The sequence below is a fragment of the Dermacentor variabilis genome, chromosome 4 (genome assembly GCF_050947875.1).
Source record: "Dermacentor variabilis isolate Ectoservices chromosome 4, ASM5094787v1, whole genome shotgun sequence".
Lineage (NCBI taxonomy): Eukaryota > Metazoa > Arthropoda > Arachnida > Ixodida > Ixodidae > Dermacentor > Dermacentor variabilis.
Genome location: NC_134571.1, coordinates 116,555,663 through 116,580,909, shown reverse-complemented (window position 1 = coordinate 116,580,909; position 25,247 = coordinate 116,555,663). Strand labels below are relative to the sequence as shown.

At 46.7% G+C, this 25,247-nt stretch overlaps 1 protein-coding gene across 1 annotated transcript; it reads left to right on the top strand.

The window, feature by feature from the left end:
- Nucleotides 1-2,522: 2,522 nt before the first annotated feature.
- Nucleotides 2,523-22,183, top strand: LOC142577891 (vesicular glutamate transporter 1-like). Its single transcript, XM_075687322.1, has 5 exons — nt 2,523-2,636; nt 11,717-11,846; nt 18,799-18,897; nt 19,780-19,910; nt 21,692-22,183. The coding sequence occupies exons 1-5, from the start codon at nt 2,580-2,582 to the stop codon at nt 21,932-21,934; spliced, it is 660 nt and encodes a 219-aa protein (XP_075543437.1). The 5' UTR covers nt 2,523-2,579; the 3' UTR covers nt 21,935-22,183.
- The last annotated feature ends 3,064 nt before the right edge of the window (nt 22,184-25,247 follow it).

Below are 25,247 nucleotides of genomic sequence, written 5' to 3'. Positions count from 1 at the left end.
GTCGCGTGACCCACAGGTGAAGTGGGGGCGGTCAAAAAAATTGTTGACCAATTGGAATAAAAAAAGTTTGGAATAGCTTTACGTTATAACGCCCCATATTTGAGGATATCGCATTATACACAGGTCATTCTTCTTGAAGATGAAATATAGTTTTATTATAAATAGCGCATAATCACAAGGAACAGTCAGTTGAATGACGTGTGGTGGCTCTTAATAAATGCCAACAGGAAACGAACACATTACTACAAGAAGTATGGTAAACAAACGTTCCACTCATTAACGTTATCAATTTTCCTTACTTTTTATAATACATCTAAGCATTCACCGTAAACTGATGACCGCTGTGCAGCAACCCCGTGGTTGTGGCGGAAGCCTACGCACTTTCTCACCTTCAGCTAACGTTTACACTCGCATCCGACAGCCGTTTCACCCATTCGCGTTTTTTGTTTCTTTATTTTTTTCGTCGGCAGTCGCCTTGGGTCTCGCGTGGTTCGTGCTCTGGTACCTGCTGTTTTTCGACGACCCTTATCACAACAAGTCGGTGACTGAAGCGGAGCGACTTCGCATCACCGAGGGAAACGGCCGGGCGTTCTCTCCGAGCTCGCAGGTAAGGAAAGCGACGGTAATGTGAGGCAGCTGTTTACACGTACACCAGGGTTCGGGGACAAACATGCCGTTCTCGCCTAAAAGCAGCATGCGGTGGCGCCGAATGGTGGCGCTGTGTGTGGAGAATAAAAAGTGCCTTAAGACAGCAGCGTCGCATGCTGGTTTAACGCACAGAGCTTGAGACCGTACGCGCATGCTGGTTTAACGCCTTACGTGTGCTCCAGCCCCCTCTCCTTTCCCAACTCCAACATTGTCCTTAGGCAACTGTTGTCCTGTACAAACGCTTCCTGTCCAACTCACAGCGTGCGTATAAATACCGCGTACTGTACTCGGTCACTGGACAGGAGCGGTGCTCCCGGACATGTGTTACTGCGCCAAGTAGTCCGGCAGAGTTTGAGAGCGCTTTCGTTTTCTTGAAGAAGATACTGAACCAACGTAGCCTTCACGTGCGGTGGTTTCGCATTTTCCCAAACGCGGAAGAGCAGAACAGTAAGTCGAATTCAACGCGCAGTGGGTTATGTAGTCTGATTTTGCTGTTATAAATGAGACGTTTGTGTTTTCTCTGCTCCAGATTAAAACTAACGCGGCTGAGAACGGGGCACCTTTTTTTTTCTTTTAGAGCGTTTTTACTTGCGGGCGAATTGCCGCCGTATCGATCCCATCATAGGCCCAGAAAGTTGTACCGGAATATAGAAGCCGTTCTGCTTACGTCGCTGATAGAACGTCCAGTCCCGTAAGTGTGAAAGAATCTTCTTAAAAATCGACTTCTTAAAAATCTTATATAAACAAGAAGAAAGGGGGTTAACCGAGGGGCCCGATTTTTATTAGTCATATCATAAGAAGCCAACAAACACTGACACCAAGGACAACATAAAGGAAATTACTTGTGCTTAATAAATGAAACAAAGAAACGATGAATCAATGGAAATGAAAATGGATGAAAAAGAAAACAACTTGCCACAGGTGGGGCACGATCACACAGCCTTCGCAATTCGTGTGCGATGCTCTACCAATTGAGCTACCGCGCTGCCGTTCCCACATCCACTTTCTTGGGTATTTGTTTCCTAGTAGAACCCTGGGAGTGTTAGCCAGTGCCACCACTCACGGACCTTGGTGGCGGATGTGGAACATCCTTTATGCCGCAGGCGTCACAAGAACGTGATCTCTTTGGGTGAAGGCAACCGGTCAATAAACCCACACATGCTACCTGAAGGCCACAAATGTTGCTGGAGTCGAGACAGTCGTTGTGTAATATTCGAGACCCTCGTTGAGTGAGGGTCTGGAATATATATATATATATATATATATATATATATATATATATATATATATATATATATATATATATATATATATATATCGTTCTGTTGGTGTCGAACAAGAGCAAGTCCTTATATTATTATTTTTTAAAATTTGTTAAGCCGTCACTTGCCATTTATTTGCGAACATTTGAGCATTGCAACTAGACAGAAGGGGACCTACTGTTTGGATGGTGTCTTTGAAATGTAGAAAAAGAAAACCGTTCGAGGCAAATATGCATATTCTGCATGCGATTCTTTTCGATGCGATAAAAAAATAACAAAGGAAATGGAAGTCGCAACTGAAGGGGCATGGATTTAATATCACCATTGCAACGGTCGACGACTGTCGATTGATTGGCCGTAAGTGTTAGCACCATAGGCTTTCCCTGTTTCAAATTCACAGGAACGGCGAAACGTTTTAATAAGGGCTTTATATTTCGGCCTTGTTGTGATACGTAATGCCTAAATGCAGAGGCAGTCTACTGAGGGATCGACAAAGTACGCCAAAGTTTCAGAGTCTACTTCAGAGTATACGGAAGTATGGCGAGTTCGTTATAGCGAAACACTTACTGCACGCGCTTCGTTATGTATTCGCAGGCGCACTGCGTCCCCTGGTGCCAGATTCTGCGCAGCACTCCCGTTCACCTGGTGTGCCTATGCGTGGCGGCTGGCATGGCGGAGCAACGGCTCGGCAAATACAACTACCTCATGTACCTGGGAGGCGTCACCGTGAGTGTCTCGGGCGCTGTATACAGTAGCGGTGCAATACCTTTTAACCTCAGTAGTTGCTTGAGCCTGTCAGTTTGCCGTGCTATTGGGCCGGCATACGTTGCTGTGCGTAAATCTTACATAGTGGTCGTAGTTCAGGTTCGGCTCGCCACTCCGGGGATGACGTGTGATTGTATGATTTCCGCTGTGCTAGTTTACTGGCTATAACGTTGAGGTGCTGCATGAACAGGTCGCCGATTCATACACCACCGCGACGGCCATATTTCAATGAGGGCGGAATGCAAAAGTACTCGTATGTATAAGTTTAGGTGAACGTTAAAAAAATGAAAAGAAAACCTAGTGGTCGAAGTTAAATGTTGTCTCTCCCACAGCGACGTGCCTCATATTCGTATCATGGTTCTGGCACATGAAACCACAGCGTTTTAACTTTATCTTATGGTGCACGATATGAGATCATGCGACACGATAAATTTACCATGCTAGCTCGATATGAGATCAAGGTCGGCAGTCAGACTTCTTAACGGCATACGAATAACGTTTTACTTAAGCCCGTGTAGTTTAAGCGCTGTTCGAGATTGAGCACGATATTAAGCTTTCGCGTTCAGGCTGCATCGTTTAGCACTGATAGAAATTTCTAATTCCTCCTCAGGCAAATTTTTGGTGTATTTGATTGAGATGAAAAAAAAAGTTTTAGTCACCCTGTAAGGACGGGGTGACTAAGTCTAAGATAACAAGAAACGTCACAGGTTCGGAAAAATTTAGAGCGCTAAGACAGTAAACGAACTTCACGTACTCTCTTATCAATACTTTCCTCCTATAACTTGAGTAAAATGCTGTATTACAGCGGTTAGGTCACCTGCTCGCATAGAAAAATATAGTATTTTCCCATGCAGTGCATTTGGTGACTACAGAGGTCAATTTATGCAAGCTAAACTAATGGGCCAGGCTGCAGACCAGGCCAACGTCTTCAGTTTCCGTTAAAGAGAGCATCTGTCTTTTCTGCAAGCTGGTGAATGCAACCATTTAAAGTTATATTAAACAACTCAATGTAAAGTGCTCGAAATATAATGACGCTTTCTAACGGTGTTGAATATGTGAAACTAGGCTTTGAGGTATGTTTTCGCATTTTTATTCAGCATTTTGGGCGCAGGAAAAAGTGCTAAAATGGCGTCCTTCTTTTCTTGTAAGACGTTTTTTGAGCGACACAGGGACACACAACAACGTGAGCGCCGATGCATGACAGAACACAGGTTCTGTCTCCCGTGAAACAAACAAACAAACAAACAAACAAACAAACAAACAAACAAACAAACAAACAAACAAACAACTTTCTACCGGCGCAGTCATTTTGGGAGTCAGTTGTCAGATAGACAAAACACAGTTGCAAAACTAACTTTGGAAGCACGTCCTGAATTAATATTGCTTTGTTGCTGACACTTACACATTCCGAGCATTACCGGGGCGCTTCAACCACTGTGACAAGGACATGAACGCAGCTGCAAAGTTTCTACATAAAGGCTAGCACTGTAAAAATATTTAGTGTAACATTATGGAGTTTACGAGAAAATGTTGCGCCCTACGAGCGCTACAACATGGGGACGCTGGTGTTGGAACGCATGCTGACAAGCAATCCATGCGCAGACCCACGCAGGAAATAAAGGAGGAACACTAGTGTCTTCAATTCGGCGAAACTTTCTAGTACTATAATAGTTATTAGTTATTGGCTTGAAAAGCACACACTTAAAACGACAGAAAACGGGGTACGTTTGTATCACATCACATAACTCATCACATCGCTTTGCCACCACTTTGTTTCCATAAAAACCCCTTTGGGGGGTGTTATGAAAGGGGTAAGGCTTGCAAAATGCAGGCGTTTACAGTGGTCGAACATGTTGATGACAGGTTGTGGCAGCGACATGATGGGGAAGGCCATTCCAGTCAATTGCTGCTCGTGAAAAAAATTAGTTCATGAAGTTGGTGGTAGGAACTCCTGGACACCAAACTTGCAAAGGCGGACCGATGCGATGGGATTTGCGTGTGTGTGTGGAGGGGGGGGGGAGGGTACGCGGATGTATGCTTCTTGTCTTAGTGATGAAGAAAAGAACTTGTGATACAAGACAAGACTGACAATGCGGCGGCGAGCAGAAGGATTACACAAACCTCATTGCAATTTTAGAGATGATAGGCTAACATAGGAAGTATGGAATATGAAGAGTGAATGAACCTTGTAGCCCGGTTTTGTGCAGCTTGGAAGGTATTCGTTAAATATGCTTGATGATCGTTCCAGAGGGCTGTTGCGCATTCCAGCTTAGTGATACCTAATTATTTGTAAGACTGGACGAGGTCAATGGGAAAGCTAGAAACGGTATATTCGAAAAAAAAGGGGTTTGCGACTACGGGAAAAACATGTACTTGCATTTATTAGGTTTGGTGGAGTGTCATCATCCACTGCGAACACCAGTTTAGCACTTGGTTTAGGTCTGCCCGAAGGGACTCTTGGTCAGAAGGGTTAGTCACTGACCAATAAATAACGACATCATCGCCGAACAAGCGGATGCGACAAGATACGTGCTGGGGTAAGTCGTTAATGCAAATGGGGAATAACGAGTCACCGAGGACGGAACCCTGCGGGGCGCTGGAACTGACTGGAAGCGGGTTCGAGAGTTGGTTATTAATGGAGACAGACAGAGAGCGATGCATTAGGAATTCGTTAATCTGCGGGATGATATTTGGATGTAGATTCAGCTGGTAAAGTTTAAGAAGCAACCGTTGATGCGGTATTTTATCAAATGCTTTAGCGAAGTCTAGGAAGATGATATCAGGTTGTAGATTAATATCAAGGTTGGCGTGAATGTCATGAAGAAGAATGGCTAGTTGAGTTTCGCACGAAGAACCCTTACAAAGTCCATGATGTGACGCATGGAAGAAGTTATTCGAATCTAAGAATGCCATGATTTGGAAGTAAATGGCATGTTCCATGATTTTGCAGGCTTAATGAAATGGTCCGATAATTAAGAGGTGAATCAGTAGTACGTGTTTTGTGCACGGGAATGACCTTCCCAATTTTCCAGTCGTCTGGAATGAATACTTCAGAGAGTGACTGTGTAAACACTATACAGAAAATACTTGAGCAGGCTAGGAGGTAGTGCTTTTCAACATGTTTGAATTGATGTCGTCTATGCCAGTGGCAAATGAATTTTGTATTTTATCTATTATGCACGAAACTCCACTACTGCTGAACGCTAAGGCTTCCATGGCGGTTGTAATAATATGTAGTCATGTGGAACTTGGTGCTTCGGATTCGTCAGTAAAAACAGATGAAAATGCAGTGTTAAAGGTGTCTGCACAGTTGGTATCGGTCATGATTTCACCAGCATTGTTCGTGAGGGTGATAGCGCACGCTTCCTTTGGGTTTATCACCTAGCGTAATTTTTGTAAGGAACGAATAAATTCGTGTTGGAGGTGGTCGAGACGTACCATACTAATCAATGCGGTGGCAACGTGCGGAAACCAGCGCCCTCGATTCTGTTGCACACAGAGGAATTCTCTTGTCTGCTTAATCGGCATCTGTCGAGAGCGCACACGCATGTCTATGATTGACGGCCGGGTTGGTGCTCCATTCCCACGAGCATGGGCAGACAGGTATTTTTGTGTCTGTCTTCGTTTCGCCCGCCACTGTGCCTCTTCGGCTTGGCGTTTTTTCACCATTTGAAGTCTGTACGAGACTTTAGGAGACGGTTCAGGGGGGCTGCAAAGATTGCATAGCCCGGCACAAACCACCTCGAAACGCTCGTCAGTCCAGAGGCCCTTCGCAGCTCGCTCACTTGGGTTGGCGTCGGCAATTCTGTGAGTGCTAACAACGTTCGTGCATCTGGTTTGGTTCCCTTAGTAGTGAACACAAAGCCCAGGTACTCCACCACAGTTGTTGCAAATTTACATTTGGGAAAACATAATGTCAGTCGTGCCTTGGAGATTGCCTGGAACACTTGTTTCAGCTTGGTCAGCATGGATTGCTTATCTTGAACCAGGACAAGTATATCGTCCAAGTAAACGTTGCCACACCAAATCCAAATATAGGCCAAGAATCTTCGGAATCATTCTTTGGTAAACAGGTGGAGCGTTAGTTAAACCACAGAACATACGCATTCGCTCAAAGTGTCCATCTGGAGTGCTGAATGCTGCCTTGTGCATGCTCGACTCATCCAGAGGAATCTAAAAGTAACCATGTCCCATGTCCAGCACGGTGAACAAGTTGTGTCCCGTGAGACGATCCAACACATCATCAATTATTGGGACAGGAAAGCGATCTCTCACGGTTTGCATGTTCAAACGGCGATAGTCCACTACCATTCTGTATTCACCATTTTTTCTTTTTGACTAAAATAACTGGATTGCTGTACTCAGCCTCACTGTCTCGGATCAATCCAGAAGCCTTGAGCTCGTCGGTGGTTTGTCGAAGCACCTGTCGTTCTGCCCATGAAGCTCGGTAAGGAGGTCGACTCACTGGTGTACTTCCCAGTTTTTCCTGAATGGTCATGGTCGCCAGAGGCGTGCATCCGAGTTCCTTGGTGCGCATTGCAAAGCACTTTCGGTATCGGTTCGACAACGCATATAGCTTTTCTTTCTGTCGGTTCTGTCGGTTTCTGACGGTGCGACCTTGACGTTGTCAGCCTCTATTGGTGATAATGCCGTTGATGCTTTTTCAAGGTAGTTGACCACTTGCAGAAAATATGCTGGTCCATCAGAATCCACAAGCTCAACACGATCACCACGCTTGACCACGTGACCTTTCTTTAAGGTGATGTCTGCTTGCAAAAGATTCATGATTGGGTGACTTGTCTTCCCATCTTTCAGTTCAGAAAAGTAGTCCACCTCATTGTATCCAGAGAAGAGCACACGAGCGTTTGGTTCCACACAATCTTAAACCACGGTAACCCACTGACCTGTGTTACCTTAAAGTTTAACCTTCTTACTGGTAGACAAGGCCACTCGTTCATGGTCGATGTTGATTTCAATCTCGCTGAGTAACGGGACGTATCGCTCAAACAGCAACATGCTGGTGCCTTCTTTCCTAAGCAGCATAACATTTGGTAAGACAATGATGCCCGTTCCCACGACAATGTCAGGCCCCGTGAAGGCATCGTCTGGAACTACGTGCATTCAGACGTCCTGGAACAGGTTACTGTCAAGTTATAAATCAGCCTCGATCTCGACCATTGTTTCGCAAGTTCCACCAATACCGCATAACTGCTCACAGTTATTTGGGTTGGCTACTTATTAGCCTAGCTGCATGACACATTTTGTCTTGATCGAGATGATCTGAGCATCAGTGTCGAGAAGAGCGACTGCAGGTTCGCGGATGACGTTTACAATTTTCAATGAGTGCGACAGCCTCGACCTTCCGTCCTCATTTTTGCTTTTTGTATGGGCAACGTGAAGTGTTTTTCCTTTGAGCTCGGGACAGAGCTTTGTGCCGTGCCCTTGTTTTCCCACAAGAAGTACATTTCTGTCACGTCGTGGACTCGGGCAATCTCGTGCGAGATGACCACATCTTGACAATTGTACCACTTTGGTCTCTGCCGGCGTGTCTGCTTCACAGTGTTCTCGTCCTGTCGTGACGTCGGTTCCCTCGTCTTCGAAAGCTGCGGACACTTCTCATCCGTGTGTCTCCGATCTGGCATGAACTTTGCTTGGCGGTTTTTTCTCAAAGCACTGATAACTGTTAATGTCGCGCAGGCGGTCATTAATGGAATTGTGGACACGGTTCCTCATGGCGCAACTTGATTCTCTCGACACCAGTCCTGTGACGGGTTCTTCTTTTGTTTCCTCCACATTGAGGTCATGACGCACACAAAGTTTTTCCTTCTCACGAACACAGCTCCCGTAGTGCTCGCCTTAGCTTTGGACGAGCTGTTCTATGAGCCTCCATTGCTGTGCCTTCGATGCTGGACGAGCGTAGGTATCTTGCTGTTATTACTTGGAGTTTCTCGACCTCCGAACGGTAATAGTCACTCATGAATGCTCTATGGCTTTCTGAATCATCGAACGAGCGGAGTCATCTCACTTCTGATGTGCAAACGATTTTGGAATGAACAAGGGTTAATAAAATGAAAAGTGATGCATCGCGAGGGAAGCACAGAACAATCGGAGCGCGCGCGCATACACAAGCACACCTCAGCGTTCCACACGCCAACTGATGATGATGATAGGTTCGGTGGAGGAGAAGAAGCTAAGAAAACTATTAAAGAAACACAGCGCAAGGCAAAGCGGCAATATGATCGAAAGAAGTCCCCAGCGTTATGAAATGTGGTGGATGATGTGGCCGTAGTGCGACGTCCACCACTGCACACTGGGGAGCCTACTAAAGCTCAAGTAAGTTATCGCGATCATTTTGTTGTGTCACGGGTACTTCCTGCTTGATTTGATAGTCGATGCTATTGTGGTCGTTATCGTTCTTCTATGTCCGTGTTGTTCTGCGCCTGCCTTTTCATATATAGGTTGTCTTAGATAATCTCTGCCTAGCTGTTCAACGAGAAAAAGAAAGATTAAAGAACATCCCAGTGCAAAATATTATTTTAACACCTGCAGTGTTCGGTAGTCAGATATCTGACCAATGAACACCGTAGGTCTTGTAATTGTATCTGGTACCGTGTTTTTTTTAATCTGTTCTTCTTTTTTTCGTTCAGCAGCTTGGCTAATGTTAGCTGGGACATACGGTATACGCCGAACGAAAGGAAAAGGCCAGAGACAGCGAGTGCCTCCGAAAAGGGCACAACGTTCACTTTCCTCAAACGGGATGGGAAGGGCAGAGGAGAGGAAGATGACGAAGACGGCGATGATGGTGATGATCCGAAACGCAGTGGCACATACATGCCAGACAAATAACGAAAGTCGGTAAAGAGAAACAAATATAAGATGCCAACAAGTCTTGCCTTTCTTGACTATAGAGGCCCTCCTATAGCACGTAAGGCGCTAACGCCCTGCTTGAGCCTACACAGTTAGCATGAAACAGAGCTGCAGAGGATAGGCTGCAAGAACCGACTTGCTTTATAAACACCGCAAGTCAACTCAGACGACCTAGGATGAACCACTGATGAAATGAAGCCCAAAGGCCACACCTAGTCTGTGAGACCCCACCTAGTATGTGAGGGTAGTGGGCCCCGATTAACGTGACAATCCAGGATAATCTTAAAGTACTAGTGGGCCCCGATTAACGTGACAATCCGGGGTACACTTAAAGTTGTACGTGTTACTGGGCTAGTCGGTTCATACTCGGCAATTTCAGTACTATAGGACGTGTGGTTACTTAGCGCAAAATAGAAATAAATAGGGGAGGGGACAAGGTGAGCGGCTATTTCGTTTTGTCCACCTAAAGATAAAGGAGCGTTACTGCAATTCACCCTGTCGAAATACCACCACCGCGGCAGACAATCGAACCTGAGACCTCGAGCTCAGCAGCAGAACATATTACCGTAACTATGTGTAGCCACCATGGTAAGTCAACTGGCGTGACTCTTGTTGGAAGACCAGATAGGAATTGGGGCATAAAAATAAAAGATAAATGAAAGACAGGTAGGAAGCGCAGGACATGTAAGTGACTGCGCTTCTTTAATACTGCACCTATTTGAGCTCATTGTTGCAGACTTTTGTTGACTTATACCGACGTGCAGGGCCAAAAACATAAGACATAAAGCTACTAAAAAAGGCCGCTTATGTACGCTACTGCCTCTGTGCAAACACAGTGGTCCTTTTTCCCTCGGTCTTTCGCGAGGGCAAGGGGTCTGCCCATAGAAGATTATGGGCGGAGGTTCTGTGAGGTACGGAGGCTTCTCCTAGTTTCGTTAGGAATGCAGGAGTGGTGCTCTCAACAAATCAGATCAGTGTTAACCTCACGTGCCTCCCACGCGTCAAGCGTTGTCGGAAATTCGACGATGTCCAAACTCGACGACGCGTAAGCGCTAACGCGTGATCAACGTACAGAAGTCGGAGAGAGAGAGAGAGAGGCGAGAGGCGACAGGCGAGAGAGCTAACAGTGACGGGCGCTGTCAGTTTGTTTGCTCCCGTCAGCGCTGGAGTTAAGTGTGCTTGCCGCCATCATATAGACGCGCCGTGATAACGTCAGCAAGTTAAGAGTAAGCGACAGCAAACCTTGCCGATCAGCCTCGTTTCAAGGAAGCCGGCCGGATTCCGCCGGAGCAATCTCTATATATCGTTTTGTTTTTATCTGTATGGCATCTACCGCGTTAGAGCAGTGACGCCAAGCGTTGGAAGACGTCCCTGTGGGACATCGACACAGCGCTCCTCTATATATATGCGCGCCCAGAGGCAGTAAAGGAGAACAAACACACCAATGCTAACTTTGGACCTGCGGGTATCACGTTGACAAGACAGGGTGCGGTAGCGCTTCCTCGGTCGTTGAGGGCAACGAGCCCAGCACACAGGCTCAAGTTACGTCTTGCTTTGAGAACGACTCTGGCGTCACCACCTTAGTGTGCCTGGCAATTACCGCGACCCGTCCGTCACCATCGAGATGATCCAACCTCTTGTTTTTCACGCGTGTCTTCGCGTCAGTGTTCTGTTGGCATGATTATACTGATCGATTTTCCTAGAGAAATCGCCAGAGGCAACTCAGGCGCTGCGACCGTTCAGCTATGATGGAAATGACCGCTGGTGCACTCGAATTTGTCCACATCTTCGTGCTTCTTGCTTAAGATGTTCTTGTGGCGCTATTTAATACGCTTTATCTTGGAATATTTTCAGGCAATCGTGCCTTTCTAAGCACCGCAGAACAATTTCTTTCGGCACATGCATAGTCACTGCGAATTGTTGCATTTGTAACGCAATAATGTCTTGCAAGTTGTCACGTTACGATGTCACAAAGCCGTTTGAAGCTAGAAGGGTGCAGTATACATGCAAATGCACATATACTATCATTGCTGTGCTGTTTGATCTACCATATAGCTGTAGCTGCCGTAGACACCATATTGTAAGAGTTCTCCCTGGTAATATTATCGGAAACTTATTGCAGGATTGTACTGTGTGGAATGAATAGTATTGGTGATGCTCTTCTTGCTGCGCAGAGCTTTCCCGCCCTGTCGTCGGTGCTGGCGCTGGCGGCGGCCGTGGTAACGAGTGGCGTGGTGAGCGACCTATTGCGCGACAAAGGCTGGCTATCCACCACTGGCTCCAGGAGGCTCACTTGTACCGGAGGTAGGGGTATCGCACAAAGATTATATATATATATATATATATATATATATATATATATATATATATATATATATATATATATATATATATATATATATATATTCGAATAGCCGACGCGGATTTAAGTTACGATACCTTTCTACGGCGCAGTAAACATGTGAAAGTGTTTTTAGCTCTACACCCATTGATGTACAATCATAGAATCCCATATGTGTGGTATTTATATACAGGTTACAAGAAGGTTGTTTTTACACCTATGAGGATGTTTCAGTTTTTTCGAGCCGGTCCTTGCAGTCATAATGGTGTTAATGACATGTTGCAGGCGTGACGAACGTATTTTCTGCGATGTCTCGATCGTTGGTATACACTTTCGTTGTTTGTTGCAAGTTTTATTATAAAAACAAAGCAGCGTGATTGAACAATAGCGTTTAATATCCATGGCTACCTTGCCTCAATAGCCCATAACCTATGCCCCTTTCTCACGTTGTCGCGGTACGATATTTCCGATACGACGTATAGGCTGCTTCAACGATGTCTCAAAAAACGGCAGATGCTCATGAAAGGATATTACTTTGATAATTGTGTTCGACTAATATCAAGTGCAACTTTATCTCCGCCACCGCAGGTTGCTTTCATCCATCAGCACTTCGACAGCATACGTACAAATTATTACGAGCAATCCTTCGCTTCGTGTGGAGTTTTCGCTCCCACAAGAGCACGCAGTCGATTTCAGACCGACCTTGAACCGTAGCTTGCAAATAGCTGTCTAATGCCTTGCGTTTTAAACACCGCCTGTAAGTTTACTTCTTGCCAGTGACCTTATACTGAACGTGACCAGCTGTCAGGTTGCCCGAAGCGTCGGTGCTTAGTAGCGACCAGAATGTTCCCTACCGATGACTTGCTGCTCGAGGTCCCAGTATTCGCCTCGTTCTAGCCTTCTCCCTGGGAACACACAACCGCAGGGCAGAGTGAAGCGCCGTGCTCGCAACGAGAGAAATCGGGCCTAGCGAACAAATCTATACGCACTTGCCCTATATACTAAATTCACAAAAGCATTTCAACGAATTTCAAAAGCCCGGAATCAAATCATTTTTGTAAATCTTCGCTGAAGCCCAAAACTTAGAGAGCAGGCCAGGGTTTACAGCCTTCTCACAACATCCGACATGGAAGAGTCACTTCTACAGCAACAATACACCGGCCGCACCGCGTGCAAGCGCCTGGAACCCGCTGGACACTTGTACCATGCAGGCTTCGTTTGAACCAATAATTTGGACCCAGAACTCCGTGCCTCCAAAGCGAGCTCTCTTGTTCCTCTAGGCCTAACAAAACCAGACTGTGCCACTGCACGAGAGCAGAATACACGAAAATGCTGTAAACGTATAATTGAAGTACTATAACCATCATAAACTACATGAGTAGTATGTTCGTGCTCTACACCCGTTGTTTATCGCAAGTACTAGTGTCCTCGATAGCTTCGTCGACATCGTGGATTTGCTATCAGAGTTGTTTTCCCTTTGCGGACCTAAATTATAATTCGTACGTGCGATCCACGCGCCAATCCTTATTCTGTCTTTTTCACACGAGACACGCACTAAAGGAACAATCGAAAAAGCCCTGGGGCAATTTACGCACTCAGAAATACAAGAAAATTGTTCTTCGGTGATCATGAGATCGTTCTCGAGGGTATTTATATATGTGCTGTTTTTAGGAATGAAAGTTCAGTTGTCAGTCAGCGCTGGTATTTGTGTCCTTTTCTTGTCGTCTTCGTTTAGTGCGCGCAAAAAAGCTTTCCACAATGAAGAAAATTCCCGCTAATTTCTACGCACTTCCACGCACGTTCCCAATTGTCAGAAATCACGCTGTCATCTAAACACACGTGCTACAGACGCACTAATGCATTGTTTCTGCGTATCGGCGGAGGACACGCGCTAAAGAAATGGTACAAATCTTCCTAAAATTATGCATTCTCAAGACGATTCGTCAAAACTTGCGCGTTTTGTCTCAAAAAAGAAAGAAAAGAAAAAAACAATTGCGAACGCTTCTGAAATCTCCACTGACATTCAAGCGCGTTGCTCTAGGCTTCCAGAAAATAACCAGGGCTTGATTTTACGAGACTCTCCCGTACAAAAACAGCCTATCCGCTTAAAAAATGACATATCTAGAAAATGAAGCTTCAAAATTTTACGCGGGAACTATCTCTTCCAGGGTATCTATTAGCTTGTAAAACAAATTTTCTAAACAAAGCTCAAAGCGGTTTTATAAATCGGAACGATTGCTACTCTCGGAGATCACAAAGCTTCTAACCGAGAGCTCAAAATAAAGAAACAAAGAAGAGAGAACCACTGGTTCTTCGGAACCTGTATAGTGGCTCTTTGTTCCGAATTGCTTATACATGACTCATTTAGGTCGCACCCGAGCTGGGTGCGGCCTCAAAGTTCTTATTAACTGAGGAATACAAAGGGCACTGCAGCCGTTCCCCTCGCTGTGGACTCCCCTCACGTTAAATGCCGGCAACACGCCTTCAGGCCCAGATGTGACCTTCTATGTCAGACCTGGTAAGTCAAATCTGTGCTTCATTCTGCTGTAGATCACCCCTTACAAAATCAAAGGCAGCAGCTATCATCATCATCAGCAGCATCATCATCGCCACAACGACTTCACCACCGCGTATGGCCACTTCGCGTCGCCTTACCGCCTCGCGCTTCCCTGTCATACATAGCACACCTCGAAATGAACGAAACTATGGGGAACATAAGGAAACCTCTGGCTCTTTACTACTTCGGCGTCGAACGTACCTTTTTCTTCTTTCTCGGCCGGCGGCACGGACGCGATCTGATTCCAAACGCCGCAAGAAACGCGCCTTTCTAAAATGTTCACAGCGTTTACCGCAGGATTCGGCGCTTTTCGGCCGCGTCTCGATACTATACCTGACTGCGCGACGTCTCTTTCTCCTAGAACGCTTTCTGGAGGTAAATTCTGAGCGGGCCGCTCGGATCTCGTTCTGACGGGCATTCATCTCGTCGGCCACGATTTCCAGCTCAACCGCACACTCTGAATGTTCTACTGGTAGATCATCCCTATCATTGCTATTCGCGTTCAACACACGTCGGGACAATGCAGCCCCTTTCCTTTGCGCAACGCAGCTAACATGCCTTAATGCTGTCTACAACTGCATTGCCCGTCTTACTACGCGCTTCGACGCACTTTCCTGACCGACTGAATTTTAGCGTGCGCTCTTGTCGGTATCACTTTGGACTTCACCTATAAGAGCTACCTTCGCGACGCACTCCCTTGATAATTGTGCCAAATCGTCCGCAGATAGCCTAGCTGCTTCTCCAGCATTCCATTGGCACAGTACCTCGTCGCGTTCCATCCGTTTCCCACCAATGGACTCCTCAGCTACTACGCCACGGTCTGCGGATCTAGCATCCCCTACGAACCTCTTTCTAGGCTCACAAGGAGGCTCTCTAATAAGGTCTGCGCTTGCAACTTCGTCGCTGTTAGGGCTCGTCGGCTTCATAGCGTCCTACGGCTGAGGCAACGGTTGATTTTTATCGTCCTGACGGTTTGCAACCTTACCCCCGGAGGTCGCTGCCTTTAGTTTCCCCGGCGTGGGCTAGGTGACCTCCTGTCCCTGAGATCAGTGAAAGTACGGTCTATTAGTACAGACGAATGTGTAGGAGAAAGAGATCGTCGGCCTGATGTCTCCGCAAGGACTGCTCGTCAGTGGCGATAGTCAAAATGAGAGCGGGTCGCTGGAAGCCCTTGAAAAGGAGCTTGGAAGCTTAGGGAGTCGTCGTCGTTGGCACGTCGACCGTCAAAACATGGGCGGAGAGGGCAAAACGGTACGTCGTGATGCCTGCAATGGAGGGAAATGTGGCCGACACCACCGCAGTTGAAACAGAGTGGTAGCCGATCTGCAGTCGGCGCCCTCAATGGGTTAACTGAGTGTCTGAATAAAACAATTGCACATATGTTTTCTATGCATGTCGCCACAGATCATAAAAATTGGGACGACCTGCTCGCGTATGTGACATTCGCGTATAACGCTGCGCTTCAAGAAACCACCGGGTTTCCTCTTTTTCGTCTGGTCTACGGACGCGACGTCACCACTATGCTCGACGTGATGCTCCTGCCAACTTGGTCTCAACCTACCACACCAGATACAGACGCTTTTGTTCAGCGTGCCGAAGCAGCGCGGTACCTTGCCCGGCAACGAATTCTATCTCGACAAAGTCAAGATGCTCGTCGGTACAACATACGCCATCGAGACGTCACATACAACCCGGGAGATGTCGTATGGGTTTGGACCCCTATACGTCAACGAGGCCGCCAAGAAAAGTTATTGCCCCGATACTTTGGACCCTACATAGTTTTGCATCGTCTAAGTCCTGTCAACTACGAAGATATTCCAGCTGAAACATCGCACCACTCCCATAGACCCCGTTCCTCTGACATTGTTCACGTTACCAGGATGAAGTCCTACCACTAGCGCCGACTCCCATTCATAAATTTTGTAGTGCGGCCCCTGTCGTCAAATCCGTTGTCTTTCTCATTTCTTTTATTTTCTCCTTGTGGCATTTATTATTTTCCCAACTTCTTTTTCTGGGGTGGGGAGGGGGGGGGGGGGGCTACCTTTCGTCTAGTCACATCGAGAAGTCGTCTCTCTTCTTTTTCTTTTTTCGGGAGGGGGCAACGAAGGAATCAAGACTGAAATATGTAATACCATGAACAATGAAATATGTGTAATTCAACAATCAATTTCTGTGTGGTGACACGCACATTTCTTTGTGAGTGTCCAAGCACAGAAGCTACGAAAGACAGCAGCACTGGAGAGTTCAATGGCAGGCCGAGCTACCGCATCGCAATTTGGGATGTCTTATTTCTCGGGGAAGAGAAACGCCGGCAGTCCAGCAAGTAACGTTCAATTGTTTCTAATACCCAGCGACCCAAGTTGGCATCAAGGGAGTCCACTGAAGCGCCGCACATACCTAGTGACCAGACGCATGCTCCGTGACGAAAGTTGCCATCAAAGAGGTTCACTAAAGAGCAGCACATACCTAGGGGCACATACCCAGTCACCGAATTTGCACTGAGAGAGGTGCATTGAAGAGGGGCACATTCCGAGTGTCACGTACTTAGAGACTCCAATTTGTCCTGCAGTTGGTTTCGAACCCGGTTTCCTCGGCACACCAACCCGATGCTCTGCCCATTCGACTATGGATTACCCAGTGAAGCAAGTTGGGGGGAAAATGGAGAGAGACACGCACAGAAAGGTAGATGCCGCAACGTGCGTGAAGTATTCAAAGAATGCTAATCGCATGAGAACTCACCATTGTAATACAAGCCGTGTTCAAATCTAAACGACGCCGATAACGCACGCATGATCTCGTCGCCTGCAGCAGTGAGCTCTCTGCATTGCGAGCACGAAGGTGACGTATAAGGTTTGTCGATGGGAGGTGTGTGGACAGGTAAGCACGACACATATAATAACAAATTTAGTTATTCACACACCAATTCCTGGGGATTGGCCAATAACAGGCACAAAGAAAGCAAAGAATATTTCGCTTTTAAAATAGGGCAATTTGATTTCTGAACCAAACAATGTGATTGCACGAGATGAGACTGGTGTTTGCTGAAGGAAAAGTAAATGCAGTCACAAATAAAAAAAAACGCCAATCCACTTTCATAAAGCTGGTGACTCTAATCCAGTGGTCTGGTCTGTGAATATGTTGCGCCTAATTTAGAGCAGTCCTGTCAAACAACGATTTCATGGTGCGCACTCATTTCGTATACACTGCTCTTCAAACGTCATCGTTGAATTATATATGACACAAACACGTTTGAATGCAGTTTACAACGCTTATTTTACTTTGAAATGACTGCTATACCTACTTTGTGATCGCTTTGATGCACATTGGTGCTTTCCGTTCTTACTTGAGAAATGTCGTTGGCCATACTTAAACGATGCCTGACCCGTGTACATGACACTTCTTCCGGGGATGTGCCTCCCAATCTTTCATCGGTAGACTTCACATGATGTTAGCCGTCAGTCGATATACAAATATAGGAGGTTATTAAGCCTAAAGAACTAGGTCTGTAGCTTCAACGTTCAAGGTTCGAACGTAGTACCAACGTCAAGCGTCATCGCGGTTGCAAGAGTTGGCATGAACTGCCTAACCGCGCCATTCATTCAATTCCAGCTCTACGCCGATGGGTCCTGAGTTTCCAGAATAAACACTGTGATTCGTTAGTAGTTGAAATCAATAACGGCGTAATAACGGAGTGTCCTCGGAAGAAATTCGATTCTAACACCTCACGCGAAAAGCAAGTTGAAGTCATTAGAACTCGGGAAACCATTCCTCGTGATCTAGTGATCCCCTGACATTTGCGTGAGAAACAATTGCTTTGTTTCAGAGTTTAAAACCGTTATCGATAATGTTTTGAAATAAGTAGTAGAGAAAGGGTTCGGTCCTGAGGATGACCACATAAGCGGCTACTTGAGAGCCACACGTTGATACTTCAGCGCTTTAAATTGGAACTCTAACAAGCTCTGTTTAAAACTAACGTGCAGTTATAATTTAACGAGGAACCATCTACATAAGTATTGACAACGCGCAGTTTACAGAAAAAGTTTGGATAATGGCTAAATAGGAATTGTAGAAGAGGCCGCTTAAAGACATGTTTCAGATCATGTCACTTCCTCAAAGTCAGCTAGGCTTAATTTCCTTGTTTCTGCAAGGAGTATTTTTAAGTGTGTATGGAAAGGGTGCAAAGCTTGTGATCCACTATTAATGAATCACGCTTAGTGCATGTTAGGGTTGGTACGAATGCTTCGTGATTGTCTAGGCTCAAATCGTTATAGTTAGAGTGACAGTGCTGCCGAGGGAGATTCGAAATCTTCATTCCTTTGTGAGATCTAATTGCTTATTTACTTACTTTCGCTTTCCAGGACTCATTATCCACGCCTGCGCCACGATGCTACAAGGATTAAAGGAAAACCATTGGATAGAGCACATAGCCATGACGGCTTTGGGAGTCTTTGTCGTGGGTAAGGTTACTTTTTGCATCTTCGTCAAAAGAAAATTCCAGAAATATGAACGCCCGCAAAATACGAGTAAACCTATTGGCATTGGAGCTCATATACAGCGACCGATCACGAGATGGGGCCAGGATTTATGTTTTGTCTCTTCAGCAGTGGTCGGCATATTACCTGGTGGCGCGGTCGTAATGTCCTGACATGCTACATTTTATATAGTACATTCCCTGTCCGCAATGTCGCGCCCTTCTATAGACATGCATGTGGCCCCCCAGATAGGGCGGAGCATCACCACATGCCCCACCATGTCTCACAGGCTGTGTGGTATGGCAGTCGGTATGTGCAGTAACCATAGGGCATATTTTGTTAGCATGTCACATCATCCATCTAGAAGTGAATGAGTGTGTTGTTACAACAGCCCGAAGCCGCGGCCTTTAAAGGTGGTAGAGAAATTATTAATGAAGCTGCCTTGGAGAATATGTTTTAGACACAATAAAGTTATCTGTGCATGGGATATTGAGGTTGACAGGATCCATCAGCCACCCATGTAGATCACAGGGGTTGCTCATATTATCCATCCAAGATTAACTTGTCGCTTTTATACATTTATCTTTATGCATAGCGGATTCAGAGCGACAACACTGTTGTTCGGAGCTAGAACACTCAACTCGCATGGTAATGGCTCGAAGTACGAGTCACGGCCTCGGGCATACGAGCAACACAGTGGTTCAGGCCAACCTCTAACTCTCTCCAAATATAAATCTTACTTACTCTCTCTCTTTCTGGAGATTGTCCTCACGACCATTCCTTTCGCATATAGGTCTATGTTGCAGGATTGACCATGCGTTACTCTCCCGTTCCAGCTGTTTATGAGCCCTGCGTTGATTATTGCAGGGATCGAGACGAGCCATGTGGACATGGCGCCCCGACACGCACCCGTGATAAAAGCTCTGTCAGCCACCACACTCGAGGTCGTGCTGGGGGGCATCAACGTATTCGTCATCGCCGACGCATCCTCGCTCACGGTGAGATCGATTTCACAAGGCCTTGCATCGAAACTTCATGAAACAGAGCAAGCAGAGAGTTTTACCTTGTCCACATAACGTATTAAACATTACGTAATACCGAGTCACCCTAAAAGTTGACCGCAGTGGCGCAACATTGTAGCACCGCTAGTGGCGACACCCTGTGAGGATTCGTTCAACCACAACATGTCAGAAAATATTTTGTGTTGCATGAGCCTTCTCGCCTAAGAAAACAAACATAAAGATGACACGTTAACGGGTATTCCGCAAATGACACTTCTCAACAGCAGGACTGATCTGCGCCATTTGTTTTGTAACTAACTACTGAGAACTCAGCACAGACAGGTCGAACACGAAGACCATCTAGGCCAAGAATCCGAACACATACTTATAACTGATCTTTAGTGCAGCAACTACGCCATTTTGAGTGCTCAGAGAGTCACATCTCAAGTGATATGGTATCTGATGCAACATGGCCGATGTGACGTAAGATATGGCTCTCTTAGCAATTTTAATGATGTGGATTTGGAACTAAATATCAATTGTACCCATCAATTGTACCCAGCGAGCGCGATTAGGATCGCGCTCACTGAACAGCCGTGCATGCACCTCCAGCAGACAAAAGGGTCATATTTCATCGTGTTCATTCACTTTAGTAATTACATCTTGGAAATTTTATGGGTGATGCCTTACAGGGAGTGCGTACCACAATTTCTGATGTCATCATCATCATGTTTTCTTTGTAGCGTAAACTGTATTTATTTAACCTAAGGCAGACACATGAACTATTCCGCGAAAGGAGTGGATAAATCCTAACGCAGCGTTTTTCATGTGGTCTCCTGTCAAGTATTGATTGAGCTGTTGGTTGTTCAGTTTCATTGACCCGACGAGAAATGGCGTGTCGCACATGGCAAATGACCGATTGCCATGCAATGGCGATGTGCGTGCACACAAGAGAGGCCAGTTGCCAGCGGACTTACCGCAATATTGTGGACGCATAACCTTGTGGCGTTCTATAAAATTCTCTATAGTTCGAACTGTGATAACATCCACCTGACGCAGAATTTCTTGAAGGACAAGCAAGATTTCCAGATTCTCTCTTAAGAAATTGTCAGTCAAAGCGGTTGACAACGAGAAAGAAAATAAATATGGAGAGTCGGTGCCTCTTTATTTTACAGGCAAGACTGTGCTCTGCGCGGTCCACTGTTAAAAGAAGCACAGCAGCGTGCCGCTCTCACCTTGCATGCTCACCGGCTGTAAGGGCCGGCTGAAGCTATGTCAATGCACTGCACAGGGCCATAGAAATGTGCCAGTGTTACCAGCCGCAAGTCGTTTTCAGCAAAGCTGGGTTATTGTAGATTTGAAAAAGGGCAGAATTCACCCGTGCGCGCTCTCACGTGTTCTAGTTAACAATAGGCCACACTGTAGACTATGAAGGTAGAGAGACATTCTCCCTGTTTACCTCCGTCCTCCCTAACATCTCAAAACCTGAGTGTTCCTAGTCTCTCTCGAATGAACTGATCGATAGAGCGGTCCAAAGCTTCACGGTAATAACGAGTCACGCCGACGGTTGGTTTCTGGGCCGCTAGAGTGTACGCAATCAGCAGGAAAGGGAGAGCCACTATTTAGATCTCCAACGCCAGTTATCAATCCCTATATAATGTCCATGATATGATCAATGAAATCAGCCACTTCGCGTTTCAGCAATCACCTGCATATGAAGGATTTGAAGCCTGAGGCTGAGATCCTTGTTTTTCCGTGGTCGTTGCCTTCTCTCGCAGGGCCACCGGCTGGCGCATGTCTTCATTCCCGTGGCGCAAGTGGTGGTCGCCTTGCTGTATCTGCTCTACGGCCGCGCAGACGCGCAGCCCTGGGACGAGCACGAAGAACAGAACCTGAGGCAAGAACAGCACGACGGCTGTGAAAACTACGACGATGTTTGCAACACCCAGAAGAAAGACTGCGATGACATCGGTGCGCCACAGGCTCAGAGCTCCCAGAGGGACATTGAGGAAGCAGTGTGAATCGGTGACTATGGGCGTAAATAAGCTTTATTTATTGCACTAAAGGCATCTGGTACTAGCAGCCACAGAAGGAGTTTGTCCATAATTGTGCTGAAGTCAGTGGTATCGAATAGGTGAATGACTGATGCCAGCGTCGTTCACCTTGAAGTGCTTGCCCACCTTCTCGTATAAGTGAACTGCTGAACTATGCTTGTACGATGACCAGCTACTGCATGGTTGCGCCGCAGAGGATAAAGAGGAAAACACGTTTCAGAGCTTTGCTAAGAAAATAAAGAACGGGTACGAACAGTATCTGTATGGACAATGGCAAGAATTCATACAAACACTCACGCACGCACACGTAGACCACACTGTGCGCGATGCTGAGCGCTTAATAGAATCCTCTCTCTTCTAAATATCCGCTTTTTGGATCAAATAAATTATTGCCTAAGCAACGGTGCCCAGTAAGCGGCTGCCGTACAGCACATATCTTCTTTATCTACGATTTACGATTACGATCTACGATTACGGTCTACGAGTTTCTACGATCCCGCGGTAGCCAGCTGGACATCCTGCCTGACACAACAATGACTGCACTGTTTCTCTCCCATAGCGCTTGTGCATTCTTGTACACGCATACATACACACGCATGCCCACGCGCCCACGCGCCCACACACGCACTTGCGGAAGAGGACTTCAGCATTAACATGTTGATTCTCAAAACCTGCGCAGAGGAGACATAACACAGAGCCATAAGAAAAAAACAAGAAAATCCAGACTTGTGTTTTCTTTCCCTTTCTGTGGTACAACTGCCTTGCACAGTAGTTTTTCAATAAGGACACTCACTTTATCTGCTAATGCAAGCTTGTCTTAAGCGACATAACGAAAACGAACGTCCTTTGGGCGTCCCCTCTATCCTTTTATTCGAAAGCAAAAGTCGTGTACACAGAAGATGGTAGTGAAGATCTCTCTGGGGGCAACTAAAGCTAATCTGCCTGGTGTTATTCTTCTCATTGGACAAAGTTCGCTCCAATTAACTGTTGGTTGGGGTTTGTCTCTTTATTTACGTATTTGGCCTGCAATGAGTGGTCGTATGCGCTCGGGCAGGGAGCAGTGCTCGGGTTGTCCTTATACATCCGTCTCATGGCAGCAGCGGGCGAAAACCAAGAGGAGAAGTCCGCGACGAAGAAGCGGCCTGATCTCTCGGGGTCCTGGAAGTACGCCAAGATAGCCTGCCAGTGCAGCATAACCTTCCCTTCTTCGTTGTACGGCGGCGGAGCGATCCACTCCAGAGTAGACGGCGCTCTGCCCTCCAGTCTCCTAGTAGCAGTGTGCCGGGCATCGGCAAAGTATATGGCAGCTCCGCAGGAAGTGATAAAATGTTCCCAGCACGGATCAGCCCCGTTGACAGGCCTGAGGTGGAGGACCACGGCAAGGTGGCTGCAATCTCGCCGACTCCTCGAGCCTGTTGAGGCGGGTAGCTTCCGCCGGGGACAGAACAGCGCAAGCCTGGACCCCTCGGATAAGCACAGCATCGAGTCTCCGTAGCTTCGTAGCGGGTCTCCTCCATTTGCCTGGTTCAGATTTCGCCCGGTGATTATGTAGCTGCCAGCGATCGGGGTGCATGCTGCGTCACGCCTATGCGATGTCCAGAGGTGGTTTCGAAGGATGATTCACCTTTAATACGCACCAACACGGATTACGACGGAGACGTGTGCACAAGGCAAATTTGCGGAATCTAGTAAAGCACACGGTGCTCTGCTAGCTTCCTCGTTCCCCAGAATTCAGCTGAGCACTGGGAGTCCGAATACGTAACTGCCGCCCGGTTTCCCGCAGTCTTCGAGCAGCGGAGCGAATGTGACGGATTGTGGCGTAGTCGGTTCCGCATGCAATGTATGCCAGGTGGCAGTCAGTAGGCATAGCGTATGTACGAGGTTCGGGGTGAGCACGTTCTTCGATGTGTTCTGTGGCTAGTCGTATCGCCATTAATTCTAGGTTGGTGACCGTGTTTTGTAGGACGCTCTCGTTGCAGCCGTCCTACTCGTGCCAGGATCACGATAGGCAAAGGTGTTTACATCGTAATTTTTTTATGCATCAGTAAAACTGTGCACAGTTCCTTCGTTCCTGGCTCTCTTTACGGCCTTGATGATGAGGCCGTCGATCTACAGTGAGCTCTATTTGCTGAACTCATGCTCCTGGGCGGTGGCGCGCCGCCAATTAGGCCGATGAGCGACAGCTTAAGTAGATGGTTTAAAGATGTATCGCACTTCGATGCCTTGAGGATATGACGGCCCACGGACGTTGTATCAAGACGGGTCACTAGAGCCGGCGGCACTCCGCCACATCCTCAAAAGCATTGAGCCATCTGCACGCGTGTAGATATGTGATCGAAGTGAATAGCGGGAGCCCTGTTACAGGATGCATAGCTTTGCGATTGATTCGCTCTAGCTGAGTGCGCTGCGCCCCTGGGTCATTGACATACAGGGTGCTTAGCGAACATGTTCAAAAATGTTTGAACATTGCCTGAATCAGATAACACATTTCTAGCGCATGAGCTGGTCTACTCGAAGAGGAGGAGGAATTAAGGTTTTAACTACTTACCTTGTGGCACATATTGCAATTTACAGATTCTAGTGTGTGAGACAGCAAATCATATTATCACGTGGTAGTGACGGTGAATAACGCAGCGATAAAACTGTGAATGACGAAGCTAACTTTTTATTGGGCGAACTTGTGCTAACCTAAGTTACACTAAGAGCTCAGCAATAGCCGCGAACACAGTCGGCGACCGTCGAAATCTTATCAGCGGGTCAAGCGCGTCCGATTTTCTACATCTGTCATTAAAGGTTCCAGAGTAATCGCTGGTGCCCGCGAGTCTTCCAGAAAGTTCTACACCATTCGCGTCGCGCATACGTGCCATCAGATTATGCAGGGTCCGGTGACAACAGACAGCGGATAGAACCATGGATACCACTCCATAAAACTTCCGATACGTGCAGGCGCGTCCTTCGCTGAGCGATAACATTTGTTAGACGATGACACGTGGTTACCCGCGAAAAAAAGTAGACGTTTCAATATAACACCCCCGCCCCCCTTCAGAAAGCATGATTCCGATGCTACAACCATCGAAGAAAAGCGAAAAAAAAGTACATTTAATAAATTACACGCACAGAATACCAAAGAAACAAAGTCCAAATCCCTACATCACATTTGGTTAGGTGTGTTAGCGGCTCCGCGATGCGTAGAAAGTCTTTGACAAAGCGCCTATAGTAGGCGCACGCCTCAAGGAATCTACGCACTGCCTTCTTGTCGATGGGCTGCGGGAACTTTGCA